At 33.4% G+C, this 27,741-nt stretch overlaps 1 protein-coding gene across 5 annotated transcripts in view; it reads right to left on the bottom strand.

Annotated features, from left to right (window-relative positions):
• The window catches only part of LOC109596803 (uncharacterized), a 70,216-nt gene that overhangs the window by 31,081 nt on the left and 11,394 nt on the right, over positions 1-27,741 (bottom strand). For 4 of the 5 annotated variants that reach the window (XM_049962652.1, XM_049962648.1, XM_049962649.1 and 1 more), the window contains 3 exons: positions 1,250-27,727; positions 924-1,193; positions 51-430 (listed from right to left, as the gene is read on the bottom strand). In XM_049962652.1, the coding sequence (XP_049818609.1) occupies positions 51-430; positions 924-1,193; positions 1,250-27,727 (27,128 nt within the window). The remainder of the gene's footprint in view (positions 1-50; positions 431-923; positions 1,194-1,249; positions 27,728-27,741) is intronic. The other variant, XM_049962651.1, reaches the window with a different exon arrangement.

Raw genomic sequence — 27,741 nt, 5'->3', positions numbered from 1 at the left:
CTACAAAAAAAACCATCACTTTTCATCGCAATTACTTGTTGTTTACGTACTTCACATTCCATGGTCACATCTGATCCAATAAGAGCTTTTAATTGCCCTGGAAGTATCTTAACAAACTCCGGTAACTCTATAGATTTGCCAATTACAAAAGTACTGCTTGCAGTACTTTCACCCCATCCGTATCTGTTTCTAGGTGTCACTCGGAATTTGTACTCTGCATCTGGTTTCAGATTAAACGCGTCGAAAGTTGTTCTTGGTGTAATTCCAAGTTCAATCCATCTTGCTCCTCCATCACCACCCTTGTGCCAAGCTTCTACTCTGTATGCGATCACTGGAGATGATTGATGGTCGGGTTTGCTCCACGATAGGGTTACCCAATTTCTGCCACTGTCTATTATCACTGGTTCGCCGGGAATTGTTTGAGGAACATCTGTAACGTTAATAAATATAAATATGGGTAGACCGAGAATATAAAAAATGAACTTAATAATGGTACCTTGATATTCGACTAGATAACGTAAAAAGTCAGATATGGCACAAACTCTAGACAACCACCAATTTCTTAACACAGTTAAAGACAACTCGTCGGATGTTAAAAACAACTCTTCCAAATTACTCAACACCATATTTGTTACAATAGTCGAAACACAAGAATCAGTTTCATGCAAGTGTGTAAATATCAAATGAGATTTGACTTAGACAACGATCTTGGGTAAACTAATCTAATTTTATCTAAATGAATGTTCGTTTGGCACCTAAGCACCCACATCGACGAATGAAAAAATACACACAACTTGCTGCAGTTGCAGTTTTCCGGGTTATTTTTAGTTCGATCGATGCAATATTTATTTCACCTTCTGTTTATTATTGTTTCCATTCCCAACTTCGTTTCGCTATCTAATGGTTCTGGAGCCATAACTTACCTTGATATTGACATCTTTCTAAATACGTTGGAATATCTGCCAGAATTGAAGAAGCAGATTCTTTTGTAGGTGTCAAAGATCTCGCACGATGCCTCAATCGTACCGTGAAGAAAGCTCTATCACATCCGTACATGTTTTTGGCCAAGATACAGTACGTTCCAATATCATCGACGGTTGCTCTTTTCAGAGTAAATCTAGTGTAATCATCTGAAGTAAACCTAACACTTCTCAGACTTTCCGTAATATCTCTTAGACCTTTTGACCACACAACTGAAAACGAATCACCAATTAAAACAGAAAAATTATAAACCAACTCGAACACATACCTTTAGGTTTCGGGTCACCGCCAACTCTAAACGACACAGTAATATCTTCTCCAGGTGCAACACTTAAAATTTTCTCGGGCCTGGACAAAAACATGGCAGGTTTTCCCCTCATCAACGCCGATGGATTCACGACGTGTACATAAGAAGATGTTTCCGTCCTACCGAAGGCATTGGAAGCCCTGCATGTGTATTTACCAACTTCCAAGTCGCCGATATTAGAGATTAGCAAGGTGTGTACTCCACTCTCTTCAAACGTTCTGTGTTTGGATGAAGTTCTGGGAAGTTTTTCCGCATCTCTGAACCAGGAAACGTCAGCTGGTCCGCCTTTGACTTCTACCTGCAATGCTAAAACTCCTCCTGACGACACAAAATTATCAGTTAAGACTCCAGTGAAGTACGGTCTCCTGATGTCAGAAGATGGCTTAGTGATACTTTTTCTTTCCATTTTCTGTCTCACATAATCTTCCTTAGTAGTAAATTTGACTTCGTGAGACACTTGATCTGTCCAAGATCCATTGTCAGCTCTGCAAGTGTATAAACCACTATCAATCTTCGTGGGACTGATGATATTCAATCGAGCTATACCATCAGCTAAATAATTCATTAAATGTCTTCCAGTTGCTTTAATTTCATTACCATCCTTCAACCATTTAATATTTGCCAAAGGTTGACTACGAATCTTGCATTCTAAGGATAGTTCATCGTTGGCAATTCTGTAATGCTCTCTTATCGATCTAGTAAATGTTGGGGGTAGAGGTGAAAGTTCAACAGTTGGGGTAACAGTTAAATAACCACTGGTGCTGTTAACACCATGCTGATTTCTCGCAACACAAGTGTATTCACCACTGTCAACAAGAGTTGTGTTCAAAATTTCTAACAAAGCAAGATTGTTTTTAAAACTGATATCGTAGTTCGACAAACCTTCTAAAGGTTTTCCATCTTTCAACCACTCTATTTTGATGTCTGTATCGTCTCCAATCACACTACATGTCATCTTCATCCTGCAGTTAATTGTTGTGGTTCTATTTTGTAATGAGGTACTAAAGATTGGTTTTCCTCCCATGTATCTTGGTCCATGGTAAGTTGTGGGTTTAAACTGATCCATGTTCATGTCTGTAAAATGTCGACCTGTGAATGTATGTGATTCTCTTTCATAATTATATTTTTCTATTTTGTAACCATTTGTTGTTGTATCGTAGTGAGAAGGGGTTAGCCCGAGGCCATTTGATAGTGTTGGTGTAACTATAGGTTCTATAGTATCTTTTGTTATAATGGATTTACCCTCTCCAATTATTCTCTCTGGTTTTTTCTTAGGAGATTCTTCACTAATTCTTTTTCTACAAACTTCTTTTACTTTTAATTCTTTATTTATTTCGTCTGTTTCCAACCGTTTATTTTCTTTCTCAATATTGCCATTTTTCTTCTTTTTAGTTTCCTCTTTCTGTACTTTGTCTTCAATTTCTTTTGATTTTTGTTTATCGTCTTCTTTTTTGTTTTCCTCTTCTTCTTTCACCTTCGTTTTTTGTTTTCGTCCAATCTCCTCTTTCTTTTTATCAGCATCTTCTTTTCCTTTCTTTTCTGCCTCTTTTTTTTGTGTTTTATCAGCTTCCTCTTTTGCTTTCAATCCCTCCTCTTCTTTTTTCCTTTCAGTTTTTTCTTTTTGTTTCACCTCTTCTTTATGTTTTCGTTCAGTCTCCTTTATGTTCTCATCAGTCTCATTCTTAGCTTCTTTTTCAGATTCCGCTTTTTGTTTCAATTCTTCTTCTTCTTTCTGTCTTTGTTCAGACTTCTTTTTCTTCTTATCTGCATTTTCTTTTTGTTTTCTATCAGCTTCCTCCTTTGCTTTTAATTCCGCCTCCTCTTTTGCTTTATTTTCAAAATCTGGTTTTTGTTTCAGTTCTTCTTTTTGCTTTTGTTCAATCTCCTTTTTCTTTTTGTCAGACTCTTCCTTTGCTTTCTTCTCTTCTTCATCTTTTTGTTTTCTCTCAGTTTCTTTCTTTGCTTTCAGTTCAGCCTCCTCTTTCGTTTTCTTTTCAATTTCTTCTTTTTGTTTCAGTTCTTCTTCTTTCTGCTTTTGTTCAACTTCCTTTTTCTTTTTGCCAGACTCTTCCTTTGCTTTCTTCTCTTCTTCCTCTTTTTGTTTTTTGTCAGCTTCTTCCTTTGCTTTTAAATCTGCCTCCTCCTTTGCTTTCTTTTCAGATTCTGCCTTTTGTTTTAATTCTTCTTCTTCTTTCTTCTTTTGTTCAGCCTCCTTTTTCTTCTTTTCTACGTCTTCCTTTTGTTTCTTATCAGCTTCTTCCTTTGCTTTTAATTCCGCCTCCTCTTTGGCTTTCTTTTCAATTTCTGCTTTTTGTTTCAGTTCTTCTTCTTTCTGTTTTTGTTCAGCCTCCTTTTTCTTCTTTTCAGACTCTTCTTTTTCTTTCTTCTCTTTCTCCTCTTTTTGTTTTTTCTCAACTTCTTCCTTTGCCTTTAATTCTGCCTCCTCTTTAGCATTCTTTTCTGATTCTACCTTTTGTTTTAATTCTTCTTCATTCTTCTTTTGTTCAGTCTTCTTTTTCTTCTTATCTGCCTCTTCATTTTGTTTCTTGTCAGCTTCTTCCTTTGCTTTTAATTTCGCCTCTTCTTTGGCTTTCTTTTCAATTTCTGCTTCTTGTTTCAGTTCTTCTTCTTTCTGCTTTTGTTCAGCCTCCTTTTTCTTCTTTTCAGACTCTTCTTTTTCTTTCTTTTCTTTCTTCTCTTTTTGTTTTTTCTCAACTTCTTCCTTTGCCTTTAATTCTGCCTCCTCTTTAGCATTCTTTTCTGATTCTACCTTTTGTTTTAATTCTTCTTCTTTCTTCTTTTGTTCAGTCTTCTTTTTCTTCTCATCTGCCTCTTCATTTTGTTTCTTATCAGCTTCTTCCTTTGCTTTTAATTTCGCCTCTTCTTTGGCTTTCTTTTCAATTTCTACTTTTTGTTTTAGTTCTTCTTCTTTCTGCTTTTGTTCAGCCTCCTTTTTCTTCTTTTCAGACTCTTCTTTTTCTTTCTTCTCTTTCTCCTCTTTTTGTTTTTTCTCAACTTCTTCCTTCGCTTTTAATTCTGCTTCCTCTTTACCATTCATTTCCGATTCTACCTTTTGTTTTAATTCTTCTACTTTGTTCTTTTGTTCAGTCTCTTTTTTCTTCATAACTGCGTCTTCCTTTTGTTTCTTATGAGCTTCTTCCTGTGCTTTTAATTCAGCCTCCTCTTTTGCTTTCTTTTCAATTTCCGCATTTTGTTTCAGTTCTTCTTCTTTCTGCTTTTGTTCAGCGTCCTTTTTCTTCTTGTCAAACTCTTCCTTTGCCTTTTTCTCTTCTTCTTCTTTTTGTTTTTTCTCAGCTTCTTTCTTTACTTTAAATTCAATTTTCTCTTTCGCTTTCTTTTCCATTTCTGCATTTTGTTTCAGTCCTTCTTCTTTCTGCCTTTGTTCAGCCTCCTTTTTCTTCTCTTCAGACTCTTCTTTTGCTTTCTTCTCTTCCTCTTCTTTTTGTTTTTTCCCAGCTTCTTCCTTTGCTTTTAATTCTTCCTCCTCCTTACCTTTCTTTTCACATACTATCTTTTGTTTTAATTCTTCTTCTTTCTTCTTTTGTTCAGTCTCCTTTTTCTTCTTATCTGCGTCTTCCTTTTGTTTCTTATCATCTTCTTCATTTGCTTTTAATTCCGCCTCCTCTTTTGCTTTCTTTTCAATTTCTGCTTTTTGTTTCAGTTCTTCTTCTTTCTGCCTTTGTTCAGCCTCCTTTTTCTTCTTTTCAGACTCTTCTTTTGCTTTCTTCTCTTCCTCTTCTTTTTGTTTTTTCCCAGCATCTTCCTTTGCTTTTAATTCTGCCTCCTCCTTAGCCTTCTTTTCAGATTCTGCCTTTTGTTTTAAGTCTTCTTCTTTCTTCCTTTGTTCAGTCTTCTTTTTCTTTTTATCTGCGTCTTCCATTTGTTTTTTATCAGCTTCTTCCTTTCCTTTTAATTCCACCTCCTCTTTAGCTTTCTTTTCAATTTCCGCTTTTTGTTTCAGTTCTTCATCTTTCTGCTTTTGTTCAATGTCCTTTTTCTTCTTGTCAAACTCTTCCTGTGCCATTTTCTCTTCATCTTCTTTTTGTTTTATCTCAGCTTCTTTCTTTACTTTTAATTCAGTTTCCTCTTTCGCTTTCTTTTCCATTTCTGCTTTTTGTTTCAGTTCTTCTTCTTTCAGCTTTTGTTCAGCTTCCTTCTTCTTCTTTTCAGATTCTTCTTTTGTTTTCTCCTCTTCCTCCTCTTTTTGTTTTTTCTCAGCTTCCTCCTTTGCCTTTTTGGCTTTTAATTCTACCTCCTCCTTACCTTTATTTTCAGATTCTGCCTTTGGTTTTAGTTCTTCTTTCTTCTTTTGTTCAGTCTCCTTTTTCTTCTTACCTGCGTCTTCCTTTTGTTTTTTATCAGCTTTTTCCTTTGTTTTTAATTCTTCCTCCTCTTTCGCTTTCTTTTCAGTTTTTTCTTTTTGTTTCATTTCTTGTTCTTTTTGCTTTTGTTCAACTTCCTCTTTCTTCTTGTCGGACTCTTGCTTTGCTTTCTTCTCTTCTTCCTCTTTTTGTTTTTTCTCAGTTTCTTCCTTCAATTTTAATTTTGCCTCTTCTTTCTTATTCTTTTCAGCTTCTTCTTTTTGTTTCTTATCCTCTTCGTCTTTGACATTCCCTTCTGTTTTCTTTTCTTCAACATCCTCTTCTAATTTATTTTCATCGATTATTCCAATTTCTTCAGTTTTTTCAATTTGACAAATAACACCTCTAATTCTTTCAGCATAAATACTGAACGACTGCAACATTATTTCTACTTTTTCATTTACTGATACAGAGCTTCCTATATAATCTAATGCCTTTTCCACGGCTACTAAAGTATCTAGCAATTTCTCATTCACATTTTCAGATCTAGGTTGATTCAAATTATTTGTAAAACTTATAATTTGTTCCTTTAAGTTCATAATTTTTTTATAATATTGATCAGAAAAGTCATTAACATTATCACCAATTTCTGATGCAGTTATTAAATTGTCTTTCAGTTGATCTGTTGCTTCTTCCAATGGGATCAAATGAATAAGGATATTATTTTCTTTCAAAAATTTAATTTGGTTTATTTTTATATTACATAATTTCTGTTTCACATCATCTAAAGTAATATTCAATTCATTTATAGAACTATAGTCTTTTCTGATCATCTGAAGTGCCTTAATAGTATTATCTATTTCATTCGATAATGTTTTGCATTCTTCACATAAGTTGGCATTTTCAATATCTGATTGTATTTGATTAACCAACAAAGAATCTTGAAAACTTCTCAAAATTGCAGATAAAATAGGAGCTTCCGATCTTAATAATTCAATACTAGACATTAAAGATTTAATTGCAACCAAACATTTTTGTAATTTTTTAGATGGTTCTGATAAGTGTTTTAAAAGATTTTCAATTTCATTTACATTTTTCTGCGAATCTATCGACTTTTCACATTTTTTAATAACACTTTCAAGTGGTGATTTCAAGAAATTTAGTCCAAATAAAGGGGTAGGCTTTTCTTCCAATATTTTTATTTCGTTTCCAATTGAAATTATTTCTTCTGTAACCAACTTCAGTGGCATTAGATGTTGCTTAAACTGATCCAGTTTTTCTGTCTTTACGGTGGTTTCCAACTTGTTAATAATCTCATCAAGTTTTTGTGATAAATGTTTTAAGGCATTAAATATTGCACCTTCCTTTACAGAATCAAATTTATTCAAAAGAACAGCATCCACGGTTTGTTTCAAGTTCATCATAACATTCCTTGCTGATGTTACATTGTATGTGCTTTGTCCTTCTAATACTGAATTAATCTTCACCATCTCTACTAAACTATCTTCAACTGGGGTTAAAAGAGATTCGTATTTGGGTGTTGTTTCTTTTAAATCTAATTCACCAATATTAATAGTGTTTTCTAATTTATAAAATGAAATAATTATTTCATCTAATTCAGACTCAAGACTTGATAGACATCTAGATGGTTCTGGTAAGATGGAACAGCTTTTCATAAACAGTTTCATTTCATCGTTCAATTGGGAGAATGGTGTTGTTATGTATTTTAGGGAATGTGATGTTAACGTTGGAGTTTGTTCTGTTTCGAATTGATTTATGACTTCGTTAATATAATTTTGGAAATGTTGTATTTTTTCGAAAAACCTTTTCGAATCTTTTGGAGTATCTTTTAAAGAGTCGTTCAGAATTTTAAGATTTTCTGTTATTTCTAATGTTTCATTAAGTAGCAGTTCGTTGTCTTTAATTTTATCAATTAAATTTATTAATATATTTACAACTTTCATTATAGGTCTGGTTACACTAAGCAAATTCACAATTTCATCGTAAGACACTTCGTCAATATTTAAGATTTCTATTATTTCGAATGCTAGTTCATGTAATTTAAACAATTTTTCATAGGCGATTGATGTTCCAATTTCTTTAGACTGATTGTGTAAAAATTTACAGTTTTCTTGTAACGCACAGAAAGCGGCTTTAACTTTGGCGAGATTATCTTCAAACGTTTTTGTGCTTTTTTCTATATTATTTATTTTAACCTTGAGTGTTGTTAGAGGTTTAGAAAGAGGTTGAAGAGATTTAGATTTCTGTACAACAGGTTCTATGACTTCTAGGCTATCTCTTACAGCAGCTAAAGTCCTTTTAACTTCAGGGGCTTCTTTACTAAATAATCCTAGCTGTTGTCTACCTAAATTGATTTTACCAATTACTTTACATAACGAGTTAATTGGTTCGATCATACTACAAATTATTTCATGATCATCCCTTGAAATGTCGTCTTTACTTTCTAGTGTCGTATTTTCTTCAATATGTTTTATAGATGCTTCAAATAAAGAAAGAGGTTGACTTATATCAGCTAGACTCTTTATAACTTTCTGAGACTTATCTTCTAATTGTGATTGTAGAGTTTGACATTCTGATTTAAGCAAATTAATAGATTTATTAATGGATTTCAGTGCGTCCAAGTCTTTTCTTGTTTTTTTCTCCTCGGGCCTTTCTAATAATTCTTCGATATTATTAATTTTGGCTTTGAGATTTTCTAAAGGATTCGAAATAATTTCAATTGCTTTGAATTTTTGAGTAACTGGTACAATTTCTTCAATGACTACTCTTATTGCTGATAAAGCTGTTTTTAATTCTGGAATTTCTTTAGAAACAATTTCAGGCTTAGAAGCTATACTTTGAATATTTACAACGATTTTAGTCAATTTCTGTAGTGGCTCAACTAAACCCTTTAATTTATCAAAGTTTTCATCAGAAATATCTTCTACATTTGCAGATACTTCAATACTTTCCAACCGTTTCAAAGAAGCTTCTACTATTGCTAAAGGTTCACTAATTTCAACAACAGACAATATACCTTTTTGTGGCTTGTTACCCAATTGCATTTGCAATGCTTGAGATTCCAATTTAAGGATTTGAACTGGCTCCAAAATGCATTTAAGAAATTCCAAGTCCTTTCTATACTTCTTCTGTGGTTGTTTTTCAACTAACTCTTTCTCAATATTGCTGATCTTATCTTTTAATGCTTCTAAAGGATTAGAAATAATTTCAATTGCCTTGGATTTTTGAGCAATTGGTACAATCTCTTCAATGACTTCTTTTACTGCCGATAAAGCTGTTTTTAATTCTGGTATTTCTTTAGAAACAATTTCAGGCTTAGAAGCTACACCTTGAATATTTACAACGATTTTATTCAATTTCTGTAGTGGCTCAACCAAACTCTTTAGTTTATCGAAGTTTTCAGCAGAAATATCTTCTAAATTTTCAGGTATTTCAGTACTTTCCAACTGTTTCAAAGAAGCTTCCACTACTGTTACAGGTTCACAAATTTCTGCCAGAGACAATAAGCCTTTTTGAGGTTTGTCACCCAGTTGAGTTTGTAGTACTTGAGATTCTAATTTGAGGATTTGAATCGATTCAGAAATACATTTTGCTGCTTCTAAATCTTTCCTAAGCTTTTTGTCCGTTGGTGCTTTGCCAAAATCTTCCCCAATGTTGATGATTTTAGCTTTAAGTGCTTCTAATGGATTCGAAATAATTTCAATTGCTTTGGATTTTTGAGTAATTGGTACAATTTCTTCGATAACTTCTTTTACTGCCGATAAAGCTGTTTTTAATTCTGGTATTTCTTTAGAAACAATTTCAGGCTTAGAAGCTACACTTTGAATATTTACAACGAGTTTATTCAATTTCTGTAGTGGCTCAACCAAACACTTTAGTTTATCGAAGTTTTCAGCAGAAATATCTTCTACATTTTCAGGTACTTCAGTACTTTCCAACTGTTTCAAAGAAGCTTCCACTACTGTTACAGGTTCACAGATTTCTGCCAGAGACAATAAGCCTTTTTGAGGTTTGTCACCCAGTTGACTTTGTAGTACTTGAGATTCTAATTTGAGGATTTGAATCGATTCAGAAATACATTTTGCTGCTTCTAAATCTTTCCTAAGCTTTTTCTCCGCTGGTTTTTTAAGTAACTCTTCTTCAATGTTGATGATTTTAGCTTTAAGTGCTTCTAATGGATTCGAAACAATCTCAATTGCTTTGGATTTTTGAGTAATTGGTACAATTTCTTCAATGACTTCTTTTAGTCCTGATAAAGCTGTTTTTAATTCTGGTAGTTCTTTAGAAACAATTTCAGACTTAGAAGCTACACTTTGAATATTTACAACGATTTTGTTCAATTTCTGTAGTGGCCTAACCAAACCCATTAATTTATCAAAGTTTTCAGCAGAAATATCTTCTACATTTTCAGATACTTCACTACATTCCAACTGATTCAAAGAAGCTTCCAATACAGTTACAGGTTCATAGATTTGTGCCAGAGACAATAAGCCTTTTTGTGGTTTGTCACCTAGTTGAGTCTGCAATGCTTGAGATTCTAATTTAAGGATTTGAATCGATTCAGAAATACATTTTGCTGCTTCCAAATCTTTCCTAAGCTTTTTCTCCGATGGTTTTTTAACTAACTCTTCTTCAATGTTGATGATTTTAACTTTAAGTGCTTCTAGTGGATTCGAAACAATCTCAATTGCTTTGGATTTTTGAGTAATTGGTACAATTTCTTCAATGACTTCTTTTAGTGTTGATAAAGCTGTTTTTAATTCTGGTATTTCTTTAGAAACCATTTCAGGCTTAGAAGCTACACTTTGAATATTTACAACGATTTTGTTCAATTTTTGTAGTGGCCTCACCAAACCCATTAATTTATCAAAGTTTTCAGCAGAAATATCTTCTACATTTTCAGATACTTCAGTACTTTCCAACTGTTTCAAAGAAGCTTCCATTACTCTTACAGGTTCACAGATTTCTGCCAGAGACAATAAGCCTTTTTGTGGTTTGTCACCCAGTTGAGTTTGCAATGCTTGAGATTCTAATTTGAGAATGTGAATCGATTCAGAAATACATTTTGCTGCTTCCAAATCTTTCCTAAGCTTTTTCTCCGCTGGTTTTTTAACTAACTCTTCTTCAATGTTGATGATTTTAGCTTTAAGTGCTTCTAATGGATTCGAAATAATCTCAATTGCTTTGGGTTTTTGAGTAATTGATATAATTTCTTGAATAACTCCTTTTACTGCTGATAAAGCCGTTTTTAATTCTGGAATTTCTTTAGAAACAGTTTCAGGCTTAGAAACTACATTTTGAATATTTACAATGATTTTATTCAATATCTGTAGAGGTTCTACCAAACCCTTCAGTTTATCAAAGATTTCAGTAGAAATATCTTCTACATTTTCAGATACTTCAGTACTTTCGAACTGTTTCAAAGCAGATTCCATTATTTCTAAAGGTTCATTAATTTTAACAACCGAAAGTATGCCCGTTTGAAGTTTGTCACCTAATTGTGTTTGCAATGCTTGAGATTCCAATCTAAGAAGTTTAATTGGTTCGGAAATGCATTTTACTGCTTCCATATCTTTTCTTGGTTGTTTCTTCGAAGGTTTTTTAATCAAATTGGCTTCAATGGTAATTATTTTAGCCTTGAGAACTTCCAAAGGACTTGAAATAATCTTAATTGCAGTAGACTTTTGTGCAATTGGTACAATTTCCCCAATGGCTAGTTTTACATCTGCTAAAGCTGCTTGCATTTCTTGAACATCTGTAGAAATAAGTTCTGGTTTAGATGCTTCATCTTTAATTTTTATTATGATTTCATTTAATTTTTGTAGAGGTTTAACAAAATTCTTTATTTTTTCGCAGTTTTCAGCAGAAATATCCTCCATACTGTCACCCATGTTTGCACTGACTAACTCTTCCAGAGTGGTTTCGACCAATGCTAAAGGTTCAGTAATTTCGATAATTGATAGTATTCCTTTTTGTGGGGTATCACCCAAATTTGATCGAAGTGCTTGGGTCTTTTCTTTAATGATGTGAATTTGATGAGAAATACATTTAATAGCTTCCAAATCTTTTCTTGGTTTCTTCTGAATCATTTCCTTTGTCATCTCTTCCTCAATATCACTTATTTTAGTTTTAAGAGTTTCTAATGGAAGTGCAACAATCTTAATAGCCTCAGAGGATTGTACGACCGGCAAAATTTCTTCAATGCATAATTTAAGGGAACGTACAGCATTCTTTATTTCAGAAGTTGGTTTTAAATTTTCTGATTTTGTTATTAATTGACTTATGTGTACCACTTCCTTACTCAAAGTCTGAACAGGTGGAATCAGTTTTTCTAACTGCACCACATCTTGTGTCGCAATTTCTTCAACTTGTTTCAATGAATTTTCCAATTCTTGAAGAGGATTAATAATTTCAGTTACTTTTGATATACTTTGTAATGACAAGTCCTTTGTTTGGGAATATAAAGCTTGAATCTCTAATTTTAAAATTTGTATTGGCTCTGAAACCAGTTTTAATTTTGCTACAGATTGTTTTTCTTCTATTTTGGTATCTAAAGTTTGGTCGATCTCAAATATTTTAGCTTCTAATGTAACTAAAGAATTTGAAATTATTTTCATTTGTTGTGATCTAGTAATTGGTTGTAAAATTTGTTGGATTGATAATTTCAATGCGGCTAAAGCTTGTTTAGTCTCCGACATTTGCTTTTCTATTATCTTAGGTTTGGTAACTGATTCATTGATGGTTACAATGATATTGTTTAATTTTTTAAGAGGCTCGATTAAAAGATCAACATAATCGTAACATTCAGAAAATATGTCTTCAACTTTTTCGGAACTTATTTCTGTAATTGATGCACCTAATAGTGATAAAGGATCGCTTAATGCAACTAAAGATAAAACACCCTGTTGAGTTGTATCCAACGTTATAGTTTTTAATTTTCGCATTTCTGTTTGCAACTCATTTATTGGTTCAGTTATTTTCTCCAAGCGACCTTGGCTTCCTATAATCTTCAAACTTGATTCAATATCAGTTAATTTTGTCTTCATTGCTTGCAAAGGTCTAGAAATACTTTGCAAGTTCGAAGTTTCCACTATAGGCATAATCTTTTCAATGCTACATTTATTTGCAACTAAAACTTTTTTAATTTCTGGTAATTCTACTTTTAGAGTTTCTGTTTTAGTATCTGCTTCTTTAGCGTTAACCACTAACAATTTTAACTGTTGGACACATTCTGCGAAACCATGCAATTCTTGCAATTCTTCTTTTGTTATGTCTTTTACATTTTCAGGCAAATTATTTTCTAATTCTACTATGGAAGCTTCAAGCATAGAAAGAGGTTCATTAATTTCAGTAATAACAAAAATACCTGTTTGAGGTTTGTCCATTATTTGAGTTTGTAGGGCTTTAGATTCTAATGTTAGTGTTTTTATGGGTTCCAAAAGTTGCTTAATTGCTTGAATGTCATTCCTTCCTACTTCTTCTGACGTCGTTTTTTCTAAATTATTTACAATTTTAGTTATAGTAGCAATTAGTGTTATCAATGAGTGAGAGAGTATTTGAATGCATTTGGACTCTAGGGAAATACCAACAAGTGTTTCAGCGTTAATTTTTAATGTGTTCAAAGCTTGCTTAATTTCAGGGCGTTGTGCGTTTAGTAGTTCTGTCTTAAAATCAGTCTCCTGTATTTTGACTATCAATGCGCTTATTTTTTTGCTAGGTTCCACTAAACGGAGCAGTTTTTCTAAAGTTTCTCTAGAAATATTATGTATATCTTCCGAAGCTTCCAAATCTTGAATTGAAGATTCAAGGTGTTCAAGAGGCTTGATAAGTTGAACAACTGATAAAACACCTTGTTGAGTGGTATTAGTTAATTTTTCTTGCAAAGCTTGAGCGCCAAATTTTAGGATACGTAAATGCTCAGATATGACTTTAATATCATTTTTAGCTTCATTTTGGCATATTTCTATTAAACCAGATTCAATTTCAGTCACTTTAGCTCTTAAAACTTCTAAAGGTTGGACTATATTAGCTGCATGAGGAGTTTGGAGCTCTGGCACAATTTGTTCAATAGTGGACTTAATGGCACTTAAAGCAGTTTGAACTTCGGGTTTAGTAGGTAAAGACACTTCCGGATGAATAGCAGATTCGGTAATACCAACCATTATTTTATTTAGCTCCTCTACAGGTTGTATCAACGTTTCTAATTTTTCATAAGCAGCAGGAGATATTTCTGCAGCCCTTTCAGGTTCACTTTCCAATTGTTTAAATGATGCTTCAACAACAGAAAGTGGTTCACTGATTTCAACAATAGTCAATATTCCTTCCTGAGGCTTCTCGCTCAGTTTTGTTTGAAGATCTTGAACTTGTAATTTTAAAGCTTCAATAGGTTCAGATATTTTCTTAATTGATTCCTTTTCTAACTTTTCTGAATAGGATTTATTTAAACCAACTTCGATTTCAGCCAGTTTAGCTCTCAAAATTTCCAAAGGTTGAACTATATTAGCAGCATGAGGAGTTTGGAGCTCTGGCACAATTTGTTCAATAGTGGACTTAATGGCACTTAAAGCAGTTTGAACTTCGGGTTTAGTAGGTAAAGACACTTCCGGATGAATAGCAGATTCGGTAATACCAACCATTATTTTATTTAGCTCCTCTACAGGTTGTATCAACGTTTCTAATTTTTCATAAGCAGCAGGAGATATATCTGCAGCCCTTTCAGGTTCACTTTCCAATTGTTTAAATGATGCTTCAACAACAGAAAGTGGTTCACTGATTTCAACAATAGTCAATATTCCTTCCTGAGGCTTCTCGCTCAGTTTTGTTTGAAGATCTTGAACTTGTAATTTTAAAGCTTCAATAGGTTCAGATATTTTCTTAATTGATTCCTTTTCTAACTTTTCTGAATAGGATTTATTTAAACCAACTTCGATTTCAGCCAGTTTAGCTCTCAAAATTTCCAAAGGTTGAACTATATTAGCAGCATGAGGAGTTTGGAGCTCTGGCACAATTTGTTCAATAGTGGACTTAATGGAACTTAAAGCAGTTTGAAATTCAGGTTTAGTAGGTAAAGATACTTCCGGATGAATAGCAGATTCGGTGATACCAACCATTATTTTACTTAGCTCCTTTACAGGTTGTATCAACGTTTCTAATTTTTCATAAACAGCAGGAGATATTTCTCCAGCCTTTTCAGGTTCACTTTCCAATTGTTTAAATGATGCATCAACAACAGAAAGTGGTTCACTGATTTCAGCAATAGTCAATATTCCTTGATGAAGCTCGTCGCTCAGTTTTGTTTGAAGCTCTTGAACTTGCAATTTTAAAGCTTCAATAGGTTCAGATATTTTCTTAATTGATTTCTTTTCTAACTTTTCTGAATAAGATTTATCTAAACCAGCATCGATTTCAGCCAGTTTAGCTCTCAAAACTTCCAAAGATTGAACTATAATAGCTGCATGAGAAGTTTGGAGCTCTGGCACAATTTGTTCAATAGTGGACTTAATGGCACTTAAAGCAATGTGAACTTCGGGTTTAGTAGGTAAAGACACTTCCGGATGAATAGCAGATTCGGTAATACCAACCATTATTTTATTTAGCTCCTCTACAGGTTGTATCAACGTTTCTAATTTTTCATAAGCAGCAGGAGATATTTCTGCAGCCCTTTCAGGTTCACTTTCCAATTGTTTAAATGATGCTTCAACAACAGAAAGTGGTTCACTGATTTCAACAATAGTCAATATTCCTTCCTGAGGCTTCTCGCTCAGTTTTGTTTGAAGATCTTGAACTTGTAATTTTAAAGCTTCAATAGGTTCAGATATTTTCTTAATTGATTCCTTTTCTAACTTTTCTGAATAGGATTTATTTAAACCAACTTCGATTTCAGCCAGTTTAGCTCTCAAAATTTCCAAAGGTTGAACTATATTAGCAGCATGAGGAGTTTGGAGCTCTGGCACAATTTGTTCAATAGTGGACTTAATGGCACTTAAAGCAGTTTGAACTTCGGGTTTAGTAGGTAAAGACACTTCCGGATGAATAGCAGATTCGGTAATACCAACCATTATTTTATTTAGCTCCTCTACAGGTTGTATCAACGTTTCTAATTTTTCATAAGCAGCAGGAGATATTTCTGCAGCCCTTTCAGGTTCACTTTCCAATTGTTTAAATGATGCTTCAACAACAGAAAGTGGTTCACTGATTTCAACAATAGTCAATATTCCTTCCTGAGGCTTCTCGCTCAGTTTTGTTTGAAGATCTTGAACTTGTAATTTTAAAGCTTCAATAGGTTCAGATATTTTCTTAATTGATTCCTTTTCTAACTTTTCTGAATAGGATTTATTTAAACCAACTTCGATTTCAGCCAGTTTAGCTCTCAAAATTTCCAAAGGTTGAACTATATTAGCAGCATGAGGAGTTTGGAGCTCTGGCACAATTTGTTCAATAGTGGACTTAATGGAACTTAAAGCAGTTTGAAATTCAGGTTTAGTAGGTAAAGATACTTCCGGATGAATAGCAGATTCGGTGATACCAACCATTATTTTACTTAGCTCCTTTACAGGTTGTATCAACGTTTCTAATTTTTCATAAACAGCAGGAGATATTTCTCCAGCCTTTTCAGGTTCACTTTCCAATTGTTTAAATGATGCATCAACAACAGAAAGTGGTTCACTGATTTCAGCAATAGTCAATATTCCTTGATGAAGCTCGTCGCTCAGTTTTGTTTGAAGCTCTTGAACTTGCAATTTTAAAGCTTCAATAGGTTCAGATATTTTCTTAATTGATTTCTTTTCTAACTTTTCTGAATAAGATTTATCTAAACCAGCATCGATTTCAGCCAGTTTAGCTCTCAAAACTTCCAAAGATTGAACTATAATAGCTGCATGAGAAGTTTGGAGCTCTGGCACAATTTGTTCAATAGTGGACTTAATGGCACTTAAAGCAATGTGAACTTCGGGTTTAGTAGTTAAAGTCACTTCCGGATGAATAGCAGATTCGGTGATACCAACCATTATTTTACTTAGCTCCTTTACAGGTTGTATCAACGTTTCCAATTTTTCATAAACAGCAGGAGATATTTCTCCAGCCTTTTCAGGTTCACTTTCCAATTGTTTAAATGATGCATCAACAACAGAAAGTGGTTCACTGATTTCAGCAATAGTCAATATTCCTTGATGAAGCTCGTCGCTCAGTTTTGTTTGAAACTCTTGAACTTGCAATTTTAAAGCTTCAATAGGTTCAGATATTTTCTTAATTGATTCCTTTTCTAACTTTTCTGAATAAGATTTATCTAAACCAGCTTCGATTTCAGCCAGTTTAGCTCTCAAAACTTCCAAAGGTTGAACTATAATAGATGCATGAGAAGTTTGGAGCTCTGGCACAATTTGCTCAATAGTGGACTTAATGGAACTTAAAGCAATTTGAACTTCAGGTTTAGTAGGTAAAGATACTTCCGGATGAATAGCAGATTCGGTGATACCAACCATTATTTTATTTAGCTCCTCTACAGGTTGTATCAACGTTTCTAATTTCTCATAAGCAGCAGGAGATATTTCTGCAGTCCTTTCAGGTTCACTTTCCAATTGTTTAAATGTTGCTTCAATAACAGAAAGTGGTTCACTGATTTCAGCAATAGTCAATATTCCTTGCTGAGGCTTATCTTTCAGTTTTGTCTGAAGCTCTTCAACTTGCAATTTTAGAGCTTCAACAGATTCAGATATTTTCATAGTTGATTTTTGTAAGGGTTCTAATACTTTTTCTAGGGTTTCTTTGCTTTCCACTTTGTCATCTAAAGTTATTTCCATTTCTTCGATAGATAGTTTTAAAGATTCCAGGGATTTGGATAGAATTTGAAGAGTTATTGACTTATGAACAATTGGTGTAATTTCTTCGATATTAGATTTGAGAACAGACAAAGTATTTTTAAATTCAACTTCTATTTCAAGAACCTCAGGCTTATGCACCGATTCTTTAATGGCAATTACCAATTTATTCAATTTTGTAATAGGTTCAATTAATTTTTTTATTTTATGACTAGTTTCTACATTTATATCCTCAGTACTTTTTGGAATTGGTACAGATATAATTTCTTTTATAGATTTCTCAAATAATGACAGAGGTTCTATTATTTTTACAATGCTTAAAATTCCACAATGAGGCTTTTCCATTATTCCTGATTGAAGAGATTGAACTTCTAGTTTCAATAATTCTACAGGTAAAGATATTGATTCCATTGTTTCAAGGTATACTTGCTTTTTATCAGTTGGAACTGTTATTTGTGAAATGTCTTCAATTTCCACTTTTTGTTCTGATGTTAAATTAATAATATTATTCACGTTAATAACAGTTAATTTAATAGATTCATTGATATAATCTAAAACGGATAATTCTTGACTCCTCAAGATATTGTTGGAAGCTGATATCAATTTGATTAACTGTTCATTTAGGTTTTGGGGTGTTACAGATTCAGTTACTTCAGATAAAACTCGTCCATATTGTCTAACAATATTATTTTCATTCTCAGTAAGATTGACTAAAATTTTACCGCTCAATAATTTTTTAACGTTGTGGAAAGAGTCTTGTAAATAAGTAACGGAACCTAGAAGATCGTCCATAAGACTTTCAGGAACTTTACCACTACAAACGTCCACTAACTTATTCCAGTTAGCTTTTAGTGCGTCTATCGATTGCAAAACATCGCTGATAGAACTTACATCAACTTGTTCAATCTGCTCTTCCCCGTCAAACTCTTCAAGTTTAGCAACCAACGCCTTTATTGGAACATTCAAAACTTTAGCAAATTGTACTTCAGGATTTGATTCAATGTATTTGACTGTTTCTTTCAATAAAATTGCCACAGTATGCAATACTTGTTTGTCTATATTTAAAACTTCGGGTTTAAACATGCTGGTTTGGACAGTTACAACCAAAGTCGCCAATTTTTCAAATGAATTTTTAATTTGGGCAATTTCTTGAATATTTTGCATACTGGAATCCTGAATAGCTTCAGCTGATTCATGTTGAATTTGATTAATTGCACTTTCCAGAGTTGCAATTGTATCTCTAAGTTCTAAAACTGAAACAATTGCTTGTTGAGGCTGGGGTTTCCCTTCAATTATCGATGTTTGCAATTCATTCATCTGTAATTTAAATAGTTGAAGAGGTTCTTTAATAGATGCAAATACTTCTGAAGTTTTTTCAGGTTCATCTTGAATTTGCATTGAACTGCTAACTGCTTGAAGTGTTTCCAGTAAGCTGATTAAATGAATAATGTCTAACTTCTCATAAGGTGTTTCAATATAAGATTCACATAATTTTTTTAGTATTTCTAAACTTGATGCAAGATTTGAAACTTCGTCAACTTTAATATTGCGTAAATTGTTATCGGCGGCAATTAATAAAGATTGCAAATCCAGGGATTTGACCAAATCTGGTACATAGTAAACATTTATATTACATTTTAAAGAAGAATTAAATTTCTCAATTGATAATTTTAATTCATTCAAAGTTAACAAATTGGGATACTTTTTTATTACATTAGTTGTTTTGTCAACTATCGAATCGTTAGCTTTCATTATTTTAACAATAGTATTTTCTATTTTTATTCTTTTTGATAATTCATTATGCATTTTTATTATAGTTTTGGTAATATTTTCTAGTGGACTTAACATGTTCTGCAATATAGATTTCTCACCCTCAGATAATACGGCTCTCATACAGACACTAATGAGCTTATTCTGTAAGGAACACAGTACTTCGTCATAACTATCAAAGGAGGCGTTGTTCAATTCTTCAACAGAATATTCTCCTGCAATTTTATTAAAACACTCCACAATTGAATTAATTATTTCCATTTCTTCGTCTACCACTTTAGCATTAATTGATTCCATAACTTTAATTTGTAACTTCTCCAAAGGATCAACCAATTTGGAAAACAAATTCATATGTCCTTTTGGTAAATGTTCTGTAACAACTGCAAAGTTTAATAAATTCAAGACAGCATTGTTCAAATTCCTTAAGGGCTCAATGCTTTCAATTATTTTTGGAGGAGCAGCAGCCAAATGCAAAACATCCACAGCATGTTGCAGTTCTGATAATTGTACGTTCATTGATTCAGCCTGTTCAATTTGCTGTTGAACTGAACTAATTTCTTTCGTTTCCTCATTAGCACTAATTAATTCGGATATGTCTTCTTTGAGTATCTGCAAATTCTGGCTTAAATTATCGTTCATATTCTCAAGAATATTTGTCAAAGCTTCACCGAGATTTTGTATTGAACTTATGTTTTCTGTTGGAATATTCTCTGCCTGTTCTTGAACAATCTCCTCCAAAATAGCTTTTATTGGTTTTTGGAGATCTCTTAAAATTATGGATTTGACTTCTTCAGGCTTTTGTCTAGATTCCAGTGCTATTAATTCTTCTAATTTAATGAATGACTTTTCTAGCTTACTTAGAGCCATTTTTTTTCTATCCAGTCCTTCTAAATGTAGAGTCCTCATTTTTTCCAAACCTTTGTCGATTGTACGTGAAATATCCTGCAGAGGTTCAGCAAAATCTTTCACAAGCGACTCCTGATTTATACTGGCAATTATTGTTCTTAATTTTTCAGCATTCTGACCTAATACCTCCAAATTGACTTTGCCTACAGAATTTTCCAAATCTTTTATAACATCTATCAGCCCGGATAAACATTGTAAAGTAACTTCTAGAATGTGATGATCATCTGTACCAATCTTATCAACCTTTTCTTCCAAAACACTACCGCTAATAAATTGCATAGTTGTGACAGGTCTTTGCAACTCAGAAGTCATGTTCTTCAAAATTTTGTTACTAGAGCTATTTTCAACTCTGTTTGATAAATCTTGCAAATTATGAAGTGTATCTTGAAAAGTTGATAATGTTCCAGATATTGCTGATGTCATTGATTTTTCAGCTTGCAATATTGATTTCAATTGTTCAATTGTAGTCTTAAGAGATTCATTTATTTCCGCCAGTTTTGGAGTCTTTCCTAATGATTCAATAAACTGCTTATATTTCTTATCCAACTCATCGAAATTATGAGCACCCCGTTTCTTAGTTTTAAAATTGTCAATAAGTTTTCCAATTTCTAAAACGCAACTGTTAGCGACAGTAATTGTACGATTTTCTGACTCGTTTTCAATCTTCAAGTCCTTCAACTTATTATACACATCCTTTATAGCTTTGTCTACTTTAGTCACCGATAAAATTTGTTCTTTTGATAACTTTCTTGTTTTCAAATCGTTTATTTTTTCTTCTAGTATTTTGATGGTGCTCAACAAATTTTCTTTAGATTGTGATGGAACAGGTATATTCTCGATCAAATTAATGGCATTTTTAACAGTTTCTTCAAAAGGTTCCATGACCTCTATTAATTTTGATGATTTTGGCACAGCTAAAATTGATAATCTCAAGATTTCAATAAGTGATTTAACCTTCTGCACAGATACTTCAGGAGTTTCTTCGTGAGAAATTGTAATGTAGTTTGATAACTGATTAAGTGTATCATCTGCAATTTTCATTACCTCTTGTTCTTCGGAACTTAAATCGATGTCGCTTAATACAATCTTAATAGCTTGTTCGATAGCTGTTACAGATTTATCCAATTCTGTTAAAGCTCCTTTCCTCTCCTTACTTAGAATTTCTTGATCCACAGTTGAAATAGCTCGTTGAAGATTTTTCAAAGATTCAATTACTGGAATATCTCCTTTTATAGCCGAAACATCTTCAAGTTTATCATTTGAAGTTGTTTGTTCTAGACCGACAATTACTGAAGTTTTGTGTTCTATTTCTATTTCTTCTCCCTGCATTTTTATTTTTGTTTCATCTTTTGGCACTTCGTAATCTTCTTTTGTTTTGACAACTTGAGCATCTTCGACACTACTTGATGATTTGTCTTCCAATCCTTCATTTTGAATAACTTTAAAAACTTCCTCTTTCGTTGCTTGTACTGGTTGTACTTCTGTTTCTTTAGATGCTCCAGCATCTGATATTTTTGATTTAGGTTCTTGTTCTAAGTTTTTCTTTTCAGCAATATCTTCAACAATAACTGATGATTTCTCATATAAACCTTCACTTTGACCAGCTTTACAAATATCTTCCACTACTTGTTTGGTTTCTGGTGGTGACTCAGTTACTAATAAATCCTTTTGAATTATTTGTTTGTTGTCTTCAGCAATCTCTACAGCGGTAGCTGAAGATTTTTTTTCTAATTCTCCACTTTGTCCTATTTCTTGGTTAGTTTCTGTGTGAAGACTTGGTTCAGCTTCTAATTCAACTTCTATCAGTGTTTCGCTAACATCTTCTTTAAATGTAGGTTCAATAACAATGGAAGACAGTTCAGTCACAACAGGAACCTCTTCAACAACAACACTCCCAATTTCAGGCTTGCTGTCAGGTTGTTTCGGTAATTCTTCTTCAATAATAGATGATTTATCTTCTTTTGATTTAGATTGAATAATTTTATACTCTCTATTAGCCTTAAATTTCTCTTCTGCCAATCGTTTGCCAAATTCAAGAATATTTTGTGCTACAGCTGAAATAGGTAACTCATGATATTGTATGATATCTTCGAAAACGTTATTATTGTTAACTATTTCGTCATATTTATTGTCATTTACTGCTTGTATTATATTACTTATGTACTCTTCAGTAACAGCAATTAACGTTTTGTCTTTTTCCGTTAACACATCTTTGCATTTCTGAGAATATACCTGTAAGTTGTTCTTCAATTCATACAAGGAATCGTTCACTTTTTCCACGATTATTTGTCCTTCATTATCAAGGGCTAATTTTAACGAATTGTCTAAATTATTAAGAGGATCTCTTAAAACATCTGCAATCATTTCAGTTTTAACTTTTTCCTCAAAACTGGCTTCCAATTGTTGAGCTACATCAGGCAATATTTCAACAAGTGTATTAAGCAAACTAGTGATCTGTTTAATTGGAGATTTTTCATCAACAATCTTAGTTGCCTTATTGAGAATATTCAAGAAGAAAATAATTTCTTCTTTGCGAATAATAGGTTCTTGATCTTGAATTACTAATTTAGAAGTTACATAAGCCTCTAAATCGTTGAAAATTTTAGTAATATTTTCCAAAAATTTCATATCACCATCAGTTAATGGATATTCTATCAAATCATTTATGGCTATTTGCAAGGGATTCAGCGACTTTTGCAATTTAATAATCAAATCTTTGCTGACCCTCTCATATTTAATACTTGCAATGCTTAAAGCCAATCCTTGAATAGATTCTGCCACAGTTTCAATATTCTGCATTTTAACTTTCCTTTCTTCGTCTTCCGCTTTCTTAACCTTTTCCATTGTAGCCAACGATTTAACTACTAATTGTTTAAGATTCCTTAAAATACTTCTATCCGGTACTTTTTGACAAATTGGTAACATTTCTGTAATATGACTCCTCACATTGTTGGACTTTAATTCTTCAGTTAGTAGGAAGTCGTTCAAAACAACTAATAGATTCCCTGTTTCCTGAAGTAAAGTATCTTCATCTTTACTTAATTCAACAAACCCAATTTCAGTGATATCTAATCTAATTAGAGGTAGTGTGTGTTGAAGTTCTGTAACCAGCAATTTTTTATGTGGTTTAAGTTTACAATTTTTACAACTTTCCATGAAACGATTGAAATAAATTTCAAAAATGTCGATGTTAGGTTTAACAATACTTTCTAATATCTTAACAGTTTCTTTAAGGGATGTTTCCAATGTAAAGTCCAAATGAGCACCACTAATTGCTTTATCAATATTGTCAACTGTTTCCTTCAACTCTTCTATGTCTATTCCATGTTCTTCACTTTGAAGTTTAAATACTTTTGATGTTGTAGCATTTAGCTGATGTAAAACCGGATTAATTTGATCATCTTCCACTTTAGATTGGACAATTTCAATTTGCACTCTCTGTAATTGTTCTTTCAAATGCTTGATAAGGGGTTTACTTTCAATTATATCAAAGTTATTTTCAATAAAAGCAATATTTTCTTTTAAATTATTTAATTCTTGATCCCTTGGAGTTGCTTGACTATTTTGAGATTCGGTTTTTAAAGAATGTTCTTCTAATTCAGCTGTTTGAATTGAAATAACTTCATCTTTTACTTGTTGATGTATCGTTTCATCACTTAAAGTAAATTCAGATCGTTGAGCCACTTGGTCTTGGTCAGATATTTCTTCTTGTAGGAGAGCTGTAGGAAGAATTTCTTCTTTTAGAGTCTCTGTTGACTCTTCTCCACTTGAATACATTTCTTGTTCCTTTGATTTAATTTCAGTATTGATTTCAGCATCTTGTACAAATGGAACAATTTCCTGTTCAATAGTCTCAGATTTAGAAGAACTTTCTTCCACTCGCTTTACTTGAGGTTCTTGCGCAATAGGCGTTGCCACTTCTCTAACAGTTTCAGAAACTACTTCTTCATGTTGTTTAACTTCAGTGAGAGTTACTTCTTGAGCAGTCGGTAATGTTTCTTCCAAAACTGTTTCGGTTTTAGAAGTAGTCTCTTCTTTTACGGATTCAGTAGGAATTGGTAAAATTTCAGCAGACGTTGCTAAACTATCAACAGACGAGATTTTCTGTTTAGTTTCTCTCGTTTCATCTTCGGGGAGGTTTTCATCAATTTCTGTAATAGTGTTTGGTGTAGATGTTGGTTCATTTATAATCTCATTTATTGAATTGACAACTTGTCGTAACGAATAAACAATGTGTCTTAAAGCTTCAGAATTTGTACTATTCAACTGCTCGATCAGTGATTTCAGTATAGGATTTAAAGTGTCTACAATAGAAGCAAAATCTTTAATATTCAACTGCAAAGCAATTCTTGTACCCAACTCTGCTAGATTTATTGCTATGGGTCCCAGTTGTTCGTAGTCATCCGGTTTTATATCGTAATTAGTTTGTTCCAAAGAAGTAATTTCAATTGCATTCCTTAATGGTTCCTGTAAACTCCAAACAGCATTTCTTAAATGTAGATCGCCCATTTCATCAATGAACTCAGCGATTTCAATCAATGGTATTTTAATTGAATCAAATATGATATGGCGCTTCTCTTCTGTTATTTGCACAGCTGTTATTGCCTTCCCAAGTTTCTCTAAAGGTTTACTAAGATTTTTAATTTCAGCTATAATTTCTCCGGTAATAGGTTGTTCAGTTTGCTCAAATAACGGCCCAGTTTTAATTTTCTCAACGCATTCGACAACTTCTGAAGCTTGTTGGTATAACTCCTCCGGCATGTGCATCATCCCTTCAACAACGGCTGCATCATAAAGGCTAGCCAGACATCTTTCCAATTCTTGAACGTTTTCGATCATGTCTCTTGTTTCAGAGGTTGACAGGTGTACATTAGATGCGTGATCTTCGCACATAACGGGAAGATTTTGAATAGAATATATGCATTTCTTCAACTCTTCGTACGGTAGAGGTGGAAGTTCTTCCATGAATTGAGCTTCATCTAGGATTTGTTGATGCATTACTGCCACATTGTATTGCATATGTTCTAGCATTTCTTTTAGGTTTGCTTTGCCTTCAAAATTGCCTTTTAAAAGAAGGGTGTCCAAAGCTTCGATGATTTTATCTTCAATCATTTCTAAAGGAATAACGTGGATCTGGAGGTTGAATCTATCGTTGACTGATAGTTCGTGCTTTTCTTTAGTAAGCAATTCATCATTTGTAATTTCGTATAAGTTTTGTATGGCTGGCATAAGAGGCTGAATAATTTCTTTAACAACATCATCGGTGTTGTATTCTTCTAGCAAAGAAACGGATTGTCTTGTATCTTGGATGAGATTTAGTGGTACAGTTGATGTACTTGTTTCTTCCAGTATCACAATGTTACTTCTATCGTCTGTAAGTGGTTCAAGAATAGTTCCATATTCAGTTAAGCCGCAAATATTTTCTTTGACTTCGCAAGTTCTTGCTTTTAACACGGAAAATATGACACACAAGTCCATAGATTGAAGTGTTTCTTCATTTACTACAACACTATCTTCCAATACATTCAAACAAGCAATCATGTCATCTAATACGTCTCGGTTCATTGAAGGCCTCAAAGACATAACTAAAGAATTTAACATTTGGATTGGTTGATCTAAACTTTCTATAGCTTTAACACTAGATTCAGTTGTTATTTGCATAACTTTACTGATAGTTGTAGCGAGATCTTTTTGTAAAGTGGCTAGTTGACGTAAGGCCTCCAACATTGTCGTATCTTGAATAGATTTCTGTGCTGATTCTATGTTAAAAAGCAGTTCCTCAGTTAGTTGTGACATGTTACTCAACACGATTTTACGTACTTGATCAAACACTTCTTTTACAACTGTTTCAGATAATTTTGATTGTTCTTCTGTAACTTCAGGCACAACACTAACTTTAATTTTGTTAACTGACTTCACAATATCTTCGAGAGGAGCAACAAAAGATTCTAATATATGAACATTTATCATGCCAGTATGAGCATCATGAGGATCTTGTATTTGTATGACCTTTAAACCTTTAGACAGTTCATTAATAGGAACACACACAGACTCCAACAAAGCCAGACGTAATTCTTGTTTGAAGCTTTTTTCTCCTGCATATCTCAACGCTTGCTTCTCAGTTACTTTAATTTCTTTCACCAATGATTTTATCGGATCGGTAATCTTTTCTAAAATTGTATCACTTAAATTAGAATATACTTGGCTGCCTTCATCATAAGCAACAGTTTTTTCCAGACTCTCCAAAGCAGACTGCAACTCCTGAGCAGGTGCCAAAATTCTCTGCAAGACATCATACTGCTGTTCAATCGGCTCCGATTCAGAAGTTGGAGGACTTTCTTTCTGTTGCTTCGCTTTGACTTCCAATAGAGAATTAGCTTTATCCAATTGGTTTCTCATTTCTTTTATTGTAATACACACCTCCTGTATAATTTTGGAGGGTGTCATTCTTCCAGATGCTTTGGTGGAGTCAAGCTCTTTCTCTAGTAAAGTGATCTTTTCAACTAAAGTTAACCCTTTTTGTATTTCATCGCCAGCAGTATCCAAAATGTTGGTACAAGTTTTTTGGATGAGTGTATGTTCTTTTCCTTTCATTTCTAAGCATTTTTCTACAACCAATAAGCTTTTTTGCAAGTCGAATATTGGAGGAGCAATTAATTCAACCGCTGATATTTCAGGAACACTTACACTTTCTTTTTGCTGTATACTTTCAAAAACTGTTTGTATATCTTTTACAGGTTGGTAAATACTTTTCAACACTTCTAAACTTGTATCGGCTGCTGTAGCAGATTTCTGCGAAGACTGAACTTGATCGTTTACGAAGTTAAGCGAATTCATAATTTGATCTAGATTAAGTCTTAAATCTTTTATTATACGACTTTCTTCTTGCTTGAGTTCTGATTGTCTGGCAGCAGCCACATCAGGATCTATAACTAAACCATCTCCTTCTTCTCCTTGTAAATCTCTTTGAAATGCGCTCTCCAAGTCCAAACTCGCGGCCTTTTCAGACAAACCTTTGTTCATTATATCGCCACGTTTTTTCAATTCCTGGCTTTCACTTCTGTTCACCCTCAAATCTGAACCAATTTCGTGGGAAGTATGAGGCGTAAGTGGTCTTCTAGATTCGAACTCGTCTCCTGGTAAACTTGTTGTTTCTGTTATAGCAGCAACTTGGAATGCCCTTTCTTCGTCCAAGATCTTTTCAGAGCTTAAAGCACTTTCAAAGTCGCCATATGATTCACTGTCTAACTCTGCGGCGCCAGCAAGACTTTCTTCAGCACCATCCGATTGTTGCGATGGTGCTTTGGAGAGGCTGTAGTAAGAATTACTTTGCTGTGAATCAGATTTTCTTGGGGGTCGTTTAGGTTTATCACTTCCTGAGGCTACGTCTATTTTAAGCCTTTCAGAAGTGATTGATGATAAAGGTTGTCCGGTTTCATCCGTTATCGAGTAGATTTCTTCTACGTCTGCTTCTGTTCGCAAATCGTCTTCTGGCGTGAAAAATTCATCTGAAACGTCTACAAGGACGGCGTCTACTAAAAGATTACCGGAGGTTGATGATTCTTTGACAAATCGTAATGGTGGAAGTTCAACGATGTTGTGCTCTAGAATGTTGTTG

This window comes from Aethina tumida, chromosome 2 (genome assembly GCF_024364675.1).
Source record: "Aethina tumida isolate Nest 87 chromosome 2, icAetTumi1.1, whole genome shotgun sequence".
Classification (NCBI taxonomy): domain Eukaryota; kingdom Metazoa; phylum Arthropoda; class Insecta; order Coleoptera; family Nitidulidae; genus Aethina; species Aethina tumida.
This window is presented reverse-complemented; position numbering and strand designations above follow the sequence as displayed.